Source organism: Eptesicus fuscus, chromosome 5 (assembly GCF_027574615.1).
Source record: "Eptesicus fuscus isolate TK198812 chromosome 5, DD_ASM_mEF_20220401, whole genome shotgun sequence".
Lineage (NCBI taxonomy): Eukaryota > Metazoa > Chordata > Mammalia > Chiroptera > Vespertilionidae > Eptesicus > Eptesicus fuscus.
The window spans coordinates 53,458,902-53,473,000 of NC_072477.1; the positions used below are offsets into that span (position 1 = coordinate 53,458,902).

At 40.7% G+C, this 14,099-nt stretch overlaps 1 protein-coding gene across 5 annotated transcripts in view; it reads left to right on the forward strand.

Moving 5' to 3' along the window:
- The window catches only part of NEDD4 (NEDD4 E3 ubiquitin protein ligase), a 118,684-nt gene that overhangs the window by 82,264 nt on the left and 22,321 nt on the right, over nt 1–14,099 (forward strand). For 4 of the 5 annotated variants that reach the window (XM_008143175.3, XM_008143171.3, XM_054716209.1 and 1 more), the window contains 5 exons: nt 2,403–2,569; nt 4,557–4,674; nt 4,766–4,933; nt 9,309–9,374; nt 13,472–13,591. In XM_008143175.3, coding sequence (XP_008141397.1) covers nt 2,403–2,569; nt 4,557–4,674; nt 4,766–4,933; nt 9,309–9,374; nt 13,472–13,591 — 639 coding nt within the window. The remainder of the gene's footprint in view (nt 1–2,402; nt 2,570–4,556; nt 4,675–4,765; nt 4,934–9,308; nt 9,375–13,471; nt 13,592–14,099) is intronic. The other variant, XM_054716208.1, reaches the window with a different exon arrangement.

Consider the following 14,099-nt stretch of genomic DNA (forward strand, 5'->3'; position numbering starts at 1 on the left):
TGCCTAGGGGGAAAAAAGTCTGTGTATATTAAGGAAATTATTTTTTGTCTGTTATCATAGTACCAAATGTTGGCCAGTTTGTCGTTTTTTTATTTCTTTACTAGAGGCCCGGTGCATGAAAATTCATGCACTGGAGGGGGGCCCTCAGCCCGGCCTGCCCCCTCTCACAGTCCAGGAGCCCTCAGGGGCAGGAGGCGACCCGGCGACCAGGGGAAGGCGACGCCCCATCACACCTCTGCTGCTGCCACTGCCGGCAGCACAAGCCTCGGCCGGCCCTGGTTACTTGAGCCTCAGGCGGCCCTGGGTGGCTGGCCCTGGGCGTCTGGGGGGCTAAGGAGACTGGGGGACTCCGGAGGCAGGTGTCCAGCCTTGCCGTGCCTGCCATCCTGGTGGGGCTGAGGGGACTGGGCGCCGCCATCTTGTGGCTGTGGGTGCCACTATCTTTGAGGGCAGGGCAGTCAATTAGCATATTCCCACCTTATTGGCTGTGGGTGCCACCATCTTTGAGGGTGGGGCAGTCAATTAGCATATTCCCTCTTTATTAGGTAGGATTTTTAAATTTTTTATGATGTCATCTCTGGAAATTTTTAAATTAAATTTACTGGTGTTGTTTTTAAAACTTTGATTTAGTGCTTTTTGCCATGTACAAATTTGGGGATTTGTAATCAAATTTATCAGTCTTCTCTTTTACACTCTGGATTTGGTATTAGATACATAACGGCTTTCCCACTCTTAGGATGTACTTTATAAGTCTCTCTAGGTTTGTTCTAATACCTTTTGGGTTGACTTTTTAACATTTAAATATTGCTCAATCTGTAACATCCTGTTATAAGGTCTGAGGCAGCAATCTAAATTAAAATTTTTTTCTATTTTCTAGGTAATTTGCCTATTCCCTCACAAATTTGAAATGTCTTTATCATACACTAAATTCCTACAATTTTGAGTCTCTTTTCTGAGCTTTCTAATCTGTTCTGCTGAGCTATCTTGTATAAGCATGCTCCAGTGCCATACAGCTTTAATTCCAGTGGTTTTTAATATGTTTTATCTGGTAGGGTTAATCTCCACACGGTGCTCTTCTTTTATAGAATTTTGCTGATTTTTTTTTTTTTGCATGTTTGTATTTGCATTTGAACTTGAGAATTTCTGTGCCTTGTTAATTTTTTAAAAAAATTCATCAAGTAGTTTAATTGGAATCCAGGCAACTTTATAAACTAACTTGAGTAGAATTGACACCATTGTGAGATTGAGTCTTCCTAGTCAAGATCATATTAAGTCTTTTCATTCATTCCGGAGAATTGTTAAGTTTTCTTCACTCGTTTGTTTATGCTTTCCTAACCATTCCAGTATTTAGTATAACTTTTACAAATTGCCTTTTTCTGTTTTAAGTTTCTATTATCAAAGAATGTCATTAACTCTTGCTATCCTTTCCTACTAATTCCTTACTCTAACTTCTTAGCTTAAGGCTTTATGATATTTACCCTCTTGATCGTCTCAAGAAATTTCCAGTGCCTTCCTGGCATTCAAAACAAAAACTTTATTTCTTTGGCTGCTTCCTTTCTTTAAAAAAAAAAAAAAAAGTATTGATTGATTTTAAAGAGAGGGAGGGAGCAAGGGAGAGAGAGAAAAAGAAGGAGAGAGAGAGGGAAACATTGATTTGTTGTTGCAATGATTTATATATTCATTGGTTGATTCTTGTATGTGCCCTGACTAAGGATCAAACCCCTAACCTTGGTGTATGGGGACGACACTTTAGCCAACTGAGCTACCTGGCCAGGGCTTTTGGGCTACTTCCTGACTTGACCAAAATGCTTTTCCTTGGTCCAGAGGAGAAAGAGTAAAGTCAGATGACTTTTTAATCACTAGAGAGTTCATTGTCACAATTATTTCTAAATCATTTGCATTTCCTTATCATGCCTCTATATATTTCACCTTCACTTAACATTTTTTCAGGTTTCAGAGAGATACTGATTTCCACCCTAGACAAGGTGCTTTCTCTGTGGGAAGGCAGTGCCCAGTACAACACGAAACCTGCCCTTTATTTGTTTGCTGATAACTTAGAGAATAGCCTCAGGTTGCCCTAGCTTAAAGTATGCTTCTCAGTTTCTCAGTGCTTTCCGTTATTGGTTGTGTATTTTTGCTATTACATAGTGTACTATAATATGGTTTTTAAATGTTTTCAAAACATTTTTAAAGTTTCAAGCAAAATTTAAATGTTATTTTGAGGAAAAAAAAGTCTTCATTATCATAAAATTCATATGATGATCTTAAAAGTTGACCATGTGCTTATTCCTTGTTTAATTTCTGGACTTGGATATGCTAAATTATGTTTTAAGTGTCCTCTGGCATAATTTATAAGGTCAAAAAATCAAGCATAAGCTTAATTGTTAACTCTCTGTTTTCAGCCTGGCTGGGTTGTTTTGGACCAACCAGATGCTGCTTGCCATTTGCAGCAGCAACAAGAACCTTCTCCTCTACCTCCAGGCTGGGAAGAGAGACAGGATATTCTTGGAAGGACCTACTACGTAAACCATGAATCTAGAAGAACGCAGTGGAAAAGACCAACCCCTCAGTATGTGCTGATGGCTTTCGTGTTTGTAATGTGAACACACTGTGACCACTAATTTTCTTTTTGAAGTCATGTTTCCGATGGATTGGTAATAGAATAGGGATCCATAAGCTGCACTAAGATATTATGGTCCAGGGCTTTAAAAATGCATGTTTTTAAAAATAATTTGATAACATTCAAAATTATTTGAGTCACAAACACCACCCTTCTAATTGCTTCTATATTTTAATACATTGTTAACTGTGCTTGTTTTTAATATTATGTAGTCATAAAGGATACATTTTTCTCTTCAGAATTATTTAGAAAATCTTAGCTATGTTTTTGTCATTTGTTACTAAGATATTATAAAATCTTAGATTCTATAGCACACTTTACAAATACAAATTATTTGTAAAATATAAAGGATTCAATTACAAGGATCTTTTGTTAAGCACCCATTTGCCAATATGGCCAATGTGTGCATAATTTCCACCATACACAAGATCAAGGACAGAATGACCTTCAAGAATGATCTTCATTCTAATACTAGAGGCCCGAAGCACAAAATTCGTGCAAGGGGCTCAGCCCTCGCAGCCACAGCGGCTTGCCTCGGCCCTCACAGCCCTGGCTTTGTCCGGAAGGTCGTCTGGAATGCCGTCCGGAAGGTCGTTCAGCCGTCCAGTCTAATTAGCATATTACACTTTTATTATTATAGATACATCTCCTCAGTGACATTTTTCTCATATTATTATCAGACTATATATTTGTAAATAAATTCTCCAGTTATTCATATTTATTATCAACTATCCTATTTCTCATAGCCTTCTGAAGTCTTTCTTTAGTTTTCCGCTTTTTGACACACTTAAATTTTTTTTATTTTCCATGAACCTTCTAATTTTTTGCCTGTTATAGCCCAAGTACTTTCATAGGTATTTTATGTTCTCAGATCCTCCCAAAGCAAATGAGTAATCATGGCACAGAGGCATTGATCTCTGTAAAATGACATACAGATTACAAAACTGAAGACACTATAAAATTCTGCAAAATTGTCATATTGCCTACTCAGTATTATGGCCAGCCCAACTTGAGCAGAATCACATTTCTTTCTCTATGGTTGATGTCATTTTCAGCTAGCCAAAATTTAGTATTTGGGGGGGGGGGGGGGGAGTTGTCAAAATTACGTGTTCTCCAGCAACAGTACAGTAAGAACTGGTGTTCTGACTATCCTGGGCTTATATAGTATTAACTAAATTAACAATACTTTTGTTATTAAATATTTGTAAAACAAATCTTGATCTGATGGTCTAGATATAATAAATGTAAATAATAGAATAATATGACTAGCAAATGACTGGGGCAATTTAGGAAAGGTACAGTAGAAAAGACCTGCCCCTCAGTATGGTACCCCCATGCTTTTCCTAAACCCAGACATACCCTTATTATTAGACCAGGACCATTACTATATATGTATAATCAAAAATAGATAACCATTTCATTGCAATATATTACATTTTTATTGTAGTGTCCTATCTTTTATTCTTCTCTCTATATTCATGCATGGGGAACTCTACTCTTGGCTTAAGATCAATTCTAAGAAATGTTGCCATGTGATTCATGAAGATGTATATGCAACTCTTTAAGCTTCTCTTTTATGAACTTTCAAGAACTACTTTAGATTATACTCGTGTAATAACATGGCAAAATAATATAATGAAATTATTTGTGAAATTCTCAGATAGTCATTCATTCAACAAATATTTGAGTTCCCCTACATGTCAGTCACTATCCCAGGTACAGTGATGAACTAAAATATCACAGTCAGACATGTTACATACACACTTTCACAAACTTTCACTCCAAAAGGTACCGAAGAGCCCACAACTTAATCAATGCATGTTGAAAAGAATAAATTCTGATCTAACAAGGGTGTTTTTTAAATGATCACAGAATATTTGGCTATCATTTTAACTCTCTTCAGACATGGGTGATAGCTTTTCTATTTCCAATATAGGGACAACCTAACAGATGCTGAGAATGGTAACATTCAACTGCAAGCACAACGTGCATTTACCACCAGGCGGCAGATATCTGAGGAAACAGAAAGTGTTGACAACCGAGATTCTTCCGAGGTAGATATAATGTTCTTTTTCTCGTAGATAGACACGTGTTATAGCAACAGATTAAAGTATGTGTAGCTTAAGCTTATTCTGTTCATTTTAGAATTGGGAAATTATAAGAGAAGATGAAGCCATCTTGTATAGTGATCGGGCCTTCTCATCACCTCCACCATCAAGCAACTCGGATGTTCAGACTCACCTTGCAGAAGAATTGAATGCCTTACTTACTATTAGTGGAAATTCAGCCACTGGCCAGCCAGTATCCAGCTCAGTAAGATGCTCTTAGATTTTTTTGTAGTGTCAGGATTTTATATTATACACTAGAGGCCTGGTGTATGAAATTTGTGCATGGGGGCGTGTCCCTCAACCCAGCCTTCACCCTCTCCAATCTGGGACCCCTCTCACAATCCAGGACTGCTGGCTCCCAACCACTCGCCTGCCTGCCTTCCTGATTGCCCCTAACCACTTCTGCCTGCCAGCCTGATCAACCCCTAACCACTCCCCTGCCAGCCTGATCGATGCCTAACTGCTCCCCTGTTAGCCTTGTTGCCCCTAACTGCCCTCCCCTGCAGGCCTGGTTGCCCCCAATTCCCTTCCCCTGCAGGCCTGGTCCCTCCCAACTGTCCTCCCCTGCAGGCCTGGTCACCCCCAACTGCCCTCCCCTGCTGTCCCAGTCCCCTCCAACTGTCCTCCCCTGCAGGCCTGGTCACCCCCAACTGCCCTCCCTGCTGTCCCAGTCCCCTCCAACTGTCCTCCTCTGCGGGCCTGGGTCCCTCCCAACTGCCCTCCCTTGCAGGCCTGATCACCCCTAACTGCCCTCCCCTGCAGGCCTGATCACCCCCAACTGCCCTCCCCTGCTGGCCATCTTGTGGCAGCCATCTTTGACCACATGGGGGTGGCCATCTTGTGTATTGGAGTGATGGTCAATTTGCATATTACCTCTTTATTATATAGGATATTTGTCCATTCAGTATCTAACTTTTACATAACATTTTGTCTTTTCCCAGTTTATTGAGATACAATTGACATATAACATTATGTTAATTCAATGTGTACAGCATAATGATTTGATATACGTATATATATATTACAAAATGATCACCACAGTAATTTAGTTAACATCCATCACCTCACATATTTACAAACATTTTTTTCTTGTGAATACAACTTTGTCTAAATGGCATGCAATAATGTGTTAGGGACTTTGGGACTTTACAGTGTGATCATTTTTCCAAATAGTCCCACTAATGGTATGGAACAGAGTCTTGGATAATCTAAATGGTCATTGGAGTCCAAATGTTCATTATGTCAATGCCCTTCAGCCAGAGACTGCCATGAACACACCTGTAATTGAACAAGTTGGGTTTATTACTCATTTCAGCAAGGGAGAGCACACACCATGAGTGTCTCGGTAAGATATGTTAGAAAAGACTTAATGGATTTGAGCTCATGTTAGGCAATTTGGGGAAGGGTGTAGGAAAGCAGGATTTTGCTTGTGCCTTGGATGCTGTTAGGAAGCACAGGTAGCTCTGTCATTGGGTCTCTCAAATTTTATCTATAGCCAGGCAAAAGCTATAATAGTCAAGAGGCAGCAGTCATTCACATTTGCCAGGATAGGGAGATATTTGGTATTTTGGGCTTGGAAAATGTTCACATTTTGTCTGTGTCCAGGCATAATTACAGATTGGTCTTGATTTTGTCTCCATCCTACCGATGAGTGTCAGGCCAGATCCTGCTTTCTCCTCCTCAGTTATACCACAGATGTTTCCAATGCACATGTGTGAATAAGTGCTGATGTACTTTGACTAAACAAGGAGACAGATGGCACTCTCACTTCAGTAACTGCTGTAGAAATTGCTGTGTGTAGGGTCCAGAAGCAAGTATTTCAACATGCACTGCAGTAATGCGATCTTTATAGCTAGCTCTCTCATCTGTATCACCAAGGGAGTTCTTTCAGTGAAAGACAAAGATCCTTCTCTGAGGATGCTATGGTCATTTCTAGTTGGAGTTCCCTGCTTTTCATTCAATTAGTAAATATTTATTGAGGGCCGACAATATGCAAGGCACAATATGCTCAAGTACTATTAAAATATAGCCATATCCATATGTTTAAGTGATGCCTATGGTTGCTTTTACACTACATTGATAGAGTTGAGTAGTTATAATAGAGACAAAAAGATAACAGAAGTTTGCTGATTTCTGTTTCAGCACTTTCTTCAACAAACTTCAATGTAGACAGTTCTCTGAATACTCGTATGGATACCCAAGAGCACATCTGCCTGCCTGCTCTCTTTCCCTCCTTTCCTCCACCTGTCTAGTCTCTCTTCCATTTTCTTTTTATTTTTGTCAGGGCCATGGGAAAGGTTAGTCAAAGACTTAAAGAATAAGCTATTTTGATTTACTGGTGATAAATCACATAAGATTCTATTCCCTTTTCTCCTGTTATTTTTTTATTATTTAAAAAGTAATATATATGGTATCCATACAATGAAATACTATGCAGACATTGAAAAGAATGAGATGGCTTTGAATGTATGCATTGTGTGGAACAATCGCTAAGATACTAGTCGGTGAAAACCAGCAAGGTACAGAACAGTGTGATTGATGTACTTTTTTTTTTTTTTAATGTTCACTATGGGTCTATTTATTTTTTTATTTTATTTTATTTTTAATATATTTTATTGATTTTTTACAGAGAGGAAGAGTGAGGGATAGAGGGTTAGAAACATCGATGAGAGAGAAACATCAATCAGCTGCCTCCTGCACACCCCCTACTGGGGATGTGCCCGCAACCAAGGTACATGCCCTTGACCGGAATCGAACCTGGGACCCTTCAGTCCACAGGCCAATACTCTATCCACTGAACCAAACCGGTTATGGTGATGTACTATTCTTTATGTAAATTATTTAAATGACAGAGAATAAATATGTGTATGAGATTTATTGATGACTCTAAAGGAAACAGGTAACATTGCTCAGCTCTGAATGGAGGAACAAGTGAGCAGGACATGTGTCGTTGGTAACTTTTGAATTTTATTGCATACATACGCATGTGTTGCTTATTCAGAAAAGCTATTCTTTTAAAAGTGTTGTATGGTCATGGTTAACAATTAAAACAGTAGTGAGGTATATAAAATAAAAGTTAAATCTTCCATATTACCTCTAACACATGCTTCCTCAATTGCTATTAATGGTTTGGCATATACCATTATTGTCCTAAACATTTTCTCTATATTTATAAATGTGTGAGCACACATATATTTCTATATAATTTTTTAACCTGAGATCATCTCATACACACTTTTTGGTAACTTACTTTTTTCACTTGCTATATCATAGACCAGTGGTTGGCAAACTCATTAGTCAACAGAGCCAAATATCAACAGTACAACGATTGAAGTTTCTTTTGAGAGCCAAATTTTTTAAACTTAAACTTCTTCTAATGCCACTTCTTCAAAATAGACTCGCCCAGGCCATGGTATTTTGTGGAAGAGCCGCACTCAAGGGGCCAAAGAGCCGCATGTGGCTCGCGAGCCGCAGTTTGCCGACCCCAGTCATAGACCGTTGGACCATTTCAGTAAATATAAACTTACTCCTTTTAAAAGCAACAACAACAAAAATTATCAAACTCTGCCATATTTAATGTGCAAATAAACCTTAAAGGATCATACTGTCTCCTGTTGATAGATGTTAGATTGTTTATAGTTCTTTGTTATTATAAACAATGGCACAATGGCTATTATGAGTTCATTTATATGTGTATTATAAATTTTGATGTCATTAAATAACAAAACGAAGATATTTTAGATAGTGACAACAACATGCGTATGGAAACATAAGGAAAGAAAGTATATGGGATTTCCGGGAAACAAGCAATCTTGTTTGTGAGGTGGGAGGTGCTGGAGCCGAAGAGAAGAGCCAGGTCAGGAAGCTCACTCAGCTCTGTGTTCTGGGCTGTGGATTTATCCTATAGAGGGTATGAGGTCACTGCAGGGCTCGGAGCTAGTGAACCCAGTGGCTGGCTCACGCTGTACAATGGTCTCTGGCTGCATCACGCCCTATGGGATGTAGATTCAAGGAAATCAGACTTGATGTCAGGAAATCTATTAGGATGTTGCTGCAGTAATAACCAAGGTGACAAATGAGGAACACTTGACATTTTAAAAACAACAAACTTGAACTAAAGTGGAGAGGGAGTGTATATGCGAGCTAGTCAAGAAACAGAATGAATAGGATCTGGTGACTGAGCTGGCTGTGAGGGCCAGGAGTGGAGGAGTTTGGGGTCTGACATCTGACTTGGGCAGCTGCTGGCCTCACGTGCTGCCCGCTGAAGTGAGGAGAGGGTTTGAGTGGCTGTGAACAGGGAAAGACCGAATGCAGTTTGGGGCACAGTGAGGGGTGTCTGTTTGACATTAAAGGGAAAGTGTCTAGGAGGCAGGCAGTCTAGGGTGGGGGAGAGGGGTCTAGAAGCTGAAGGCATTAGCATGTGGGTGGTGCTGAGAGCCCTGGGTGCTGTCACCCAGTCTCCACATCGCTTCCTAGCCAGTGTTCTTTCTCCTACTCCCTCGTACCCACCCCCACAATGTTATCAGCCTCTCAAAGACAAATCCAATATATAAAATTATTATCATTCTTCTTTTTATAAGAATCATTCCAGCAGAAGAGGCAGCTTACAAGCCTACACTTTTGAGGAACAGCCTACACTTCCTGTGGTGAGTTTCATCCTCCACCCCCCCTCTCCCCCGCCCCATCATCCATGAAAATGTAAAAGCAACCTTTTCTTCTTCTTCTTCTTCTTCTTTTTTTAACACTGAGTATAACCTTTGACTGCCTAGCGGAGTACTGATCCAGCCCAGGATCTAGGCTCTGGGATAGGAGGTGCAGGGGAGGGATATTGAGTAGGTAGTTTCTTTAAAAACAAAACTGAAGAACTGCCTCCCGCATAGTAAGAAAGCCCATCTCTGACTGTGGGTGACATCCGGCTTGTCTGAAGGGCTGTCCTGGCTGGAGGGGGTCTGCCGCAGGGCGCACATGGTTCAGGATGATGGTGTCTAGCTGCCTTGGCTCTGTACACGGCCCGTGGCATATAGCAGCTATTCTTCCCCTCACATGAAGTATCATGTCAGGATCCAGTCACGTATATTCCACTGCTTTGGGGTAAATGCTATGAAGCTATCAATTTAACTCACCTGGTTTACTGTGTCATTTAAAGCTGTTCCCTTGTTGATTTTCTGTCTGGAAGATCTGTCCATTGATGTCAATGGGGTGTTAAAGTCCCCTCTTACTGTTGATTTTTTTCTTTATGTCCATCAGTATTTGCTTTATATATTTAGATGATACTATGTTGGGTACATAAATGTTTACAAGGGTTATATTCTCTTGTTGAATTGATTCCTTTCTTATTATGCAATGTCCTTCTTTGTCTATTATTATAGCTTTATTTTAAAGTCTATTTTGTTTGCTATAAATATTGCTACCCCAGCTCTCTTTTTGTTTCCATTTGCATGAAATATCTTTTTCTATCCCTTTATTTTCAATCTCTGTGTATCTTTCTAACTGAAGTGAGTCTCTTTTTTTAAATATATATTTTTATCGATTTCAGAGAGGAAGGGAGGAGAGAGAAAAACATCAATGATGAGAGAGAATCACCAACTGGCTGCCTCCTGCATGCCCCCTACTGGAGATTGAGCCCTCAACCAGGGCATGTGCCTTTGACCGGAATCAAACCTGAACCTTTCAGTCCTCAGGCCAACGCTCTACCTGCTGAGCCAAATCAGCTAGAGTTGGTCTTGTTTTCTTAATCATTCAGCTACCCTATATCTTTTGATTGGAGCATTTATGCCATTTACATTTAAAGTGATTATTGAAAGGGACTTAGTTGTTGACATTTTATCATTCATATTTATGGGGGAGTGTCCTTCTTCTTCTTATAAAGTCCCTTTAACATTTCTTGTAATAATAGTTTGGTGGTGATGAACTCTTTTAGTTTTTTGTTGTTTTTTTTTTTAATCTTGGAAGCTCTTTATTTCTCCTTGAATTTTAAATGATAGTCTTTCTGGGTAGAGTAGTCTTGGTTGTAGGTCTTTGCATATAACCATTTTGAGTATTTCATGCCAATCCCTCTGGCCTGCAAAGTTTCTGTGGAAAAATAAGCTGACAGTCTTATGGGAGCTCCCGTGTAGGTAACTAACTGCTTTTCTTTTGTTGCTTTTAACATTCTCTCTTTGTTTTTAACCTTTTGCATTTTAATTATGATGTGTCTTGGTGTAGGCCTCTTTGGGTTCATCTTGTTTGGGATTCTGTGCTTCCTAGACTTGTGTATCTTTTTCCTTTGCCAGGGTTGGGAAGTTTTCTATTATTATTTTTTTCTAATAGCTTCCCGATCCCTTACTCTCTCTTCTCTTTCTGGGACCCCTGTGATGTGGATGTTGTTATGCTTCATGTTGTCCCAAAGGTCCCTTAAACTATCCTCATTTTTAAAAATTACTTTTTATTTTTGTTGCTCTGGTTGAGTGTTTTTTCCTACCTTGCCTTCCAAATCACTGATTCAGTTTTTTACTTCATTTAATCTTCTGTTTATTCTTTCTAGTGTATTCTTCATTTCAGATATTGTGTTCTTCATTTCTGACTGGTTTCTATGTCTTTTTTTATGCTTGCTCTCTCTTTGGTGAAATTCTCACTAAGTTCCTTGAGCACACTTATAACCATTTTATTGAACTCTATCTGATAGACTGCTTGCCCTCATGTCATTTAGCTTTTTTTCTGAAGATTTCTCCTGTTTGTTTTTTTGTTTGTTTGTTTAGGGCATTTTCTTTGTCTCCCATTTGGCTGCCTTTCTGTGTATTAGGTTGATCTGCCATGTCTCCCAGTCTTGGTAGGATGGCCTTTATGTAGTATAAGTGTTCTGAGCGACTCAGTGGCATAGACTCCCTGATCACCAGGTGCTCCAGGAGCATACCTTGTGTAGGTTATGTATGCCTTCCTTTTGTAGATGAGCTTTGATTGCTGTTGGCATATCTATCAGTGGGATTGACCCTCCACTGGCTGGTTATGAGGATTGGTCACAATCAATGTCTGAGCTGCTGCATGGGGGCTGAACCCAGGAAACAGAATTTGCCCCCACAGGGTCTGGTGCCTTCTGGGACCTCCCTTTGGGTGTATCACTCTTGGAGCTAATTGGGTCATGCTCTGTTGTGGTTTGAAGACCATGTATGTTGGTTCTGGGGCCTATTGGAAGAGACTCTGGTGCAGGTCAATGTCATACGCTGCCTGTGACCAGCTCTGGAGCTACAAAGCAATCCACAGTTGGTAGCTCCCTTGCTGGGCCTTGGTGAAGGTAGGAGGGGCCAAGCTTTGAACCAGGGCCTGGGGCAGATCAGCAAAAGGCCCAAGCCACCCTGAGACCTGCCACTGCCTGCCAGCTGCCTGTTCTGCGCAGCCACTGAAAGAGCCTTGGGCAATACGCTAGTTGCATGTGTTGGGTTCACAGGGAATCACCAGGTACGGGCCAGTGGTGTTCACCAGGTTAACACAGGTTCAGCTTGGCGCTGGTTCTGGATCGAAAGCCGTTCAGCCAAAATCTCAGGGTACACCGAAGACCAGCTGCCACCTGCCTAGGGCCTGTGTACCTTTGCGGTGGGATGGGGTCTCGGGGAGTCATCAGGGTGGAGCCAGTAGAGTTCATCAGGTTAAAGCAGGTTAAGAGGGAGGGCTCCACACAGGACAGGTGGCACCTGTCGAGCATGCAGAACGACGGCCCTTACTATGAAGTCACCCAGCTCAGTTTCTCTGTGTGTGTCTCTGACGCCCAGAATTCTTCACGTGTTTTTTAAGGAAGACCGCAGTGTGGGCCCCAGCTGATGGCCGCCGGCAGAACCTACAGCTCTGGCCAAGTTGAGTAGCACAAGGCCTCTGGGAGCCGTCCGGGGGGGACTAGGATAGCTCACTAGGATTATGCTCTGAGCGGGAAGTGCTTGACCCAGGGAAGATGGCATCTGTGTGCAGTGTGGGAGAGGGACTCAACACGGGGGCCTTGGTGACTGTCCCTCCAGCCCTCTCTCCAAAACCACACACGTCAGTTTCTCCCTCTATGACTCAGACGCCTTCTAAGCTGCCATCCCTCTGCTGGAGCTCCGGGTGAGTGCCTGGGAACAAGAGTTTGTGTGCAAGCCCTTTAGGAGTTCACCTAGGCTTCCAGCAGCCAGCCATCTCTCTGGGTAGGAATCCCCATGGGTTTTTCACAGCCAGATGTTATGTAGGCTCTTCTTCCCAGCACTTTTGTTCTGGGCTGGGGAGCTCAGCATGGGGTTGTGACCCCTGGGTCCCCGGAGGGACCTCTACAGATGAGATGTCCCTCCGGATTCTCAACCCCTGCATGTGGGTGCAGGGCCAGCCTGTTTCATGTCTCCACCCCTCCTACCAGTCTCACGTGGCTTCTTCTGTAAATCCTTAATTATAAGACGTCTGTTCAGCTAGTCTTCAGATGGATAGTCTGGTTATTCAGGTTGATTGTTCAGTAATTTAGTTGTAATTTTGATGTGGTCATGGGAAGAGGTGAAGGCAGTTTCCATCCATTCTGCCATATTGGACCGGATTTTCTACTGTCATGTTTTCTTAGTGTTAATACCCTCATCTTTATTGTCTACTGTTTTGTTTAAATGAACTGTTATATAGTTTATTGTGTACACTTAAAAATATTATTTAAAACATGTTTCATTTTAAAGAGGGCTAGTAGTGACAAAGGGATGTGGCCTTTTTAAAAGCCTTTTTTCTTAGTAATATTTAATTCTCTCATTATTCTTCATCTTAGCTTTTGCCTACTTCATCTGGATTACCACCAGGTTGGGAAGAAAAACAAGATGAAAGAGGAAGATCTTATTATGTAGATCACAATTCCAGAACCACTACGTGGACAAAGCCCACTGTACAGGTACCCTCACATCTATCCCTTATCTTGTTTTCTTACATAAATGAAGCCATCATATTTCTATGGAAGCTATTACATCACTTTGTGGTATATATTGGATGCTGCTAGCATGTTCTAGTTATTTTCTGACGTTGGTGCTAAGTGTCTACTATTTCCTGTGGATCTCTGATGTGCATGAATTACCACTTGTCATTACATAAAACAAGTCCAGTTGGGAATAAGAGGACAAAGTAAATGATCTAGTCCATTGGGTAATTTTGTAATTTGAATGGTTAAGACCATTATTTAGCTAAAAGATAATCTTAGTAATTTGTATCTATTAAAGAAATTTGTGCTGATGACATTTTGTCCTTGACAACAGTGAGTGCTTTTGTAAGTGTTTAGGGAAATATTTATTTTATCTTATCATTTCTCTTATTGAGAATAACGTAACAGATACCCATTTTCTTTACACCCAGAATTTACCACCATTAACAAATTACTATATTCATTACTAGACATTTTATTTTTT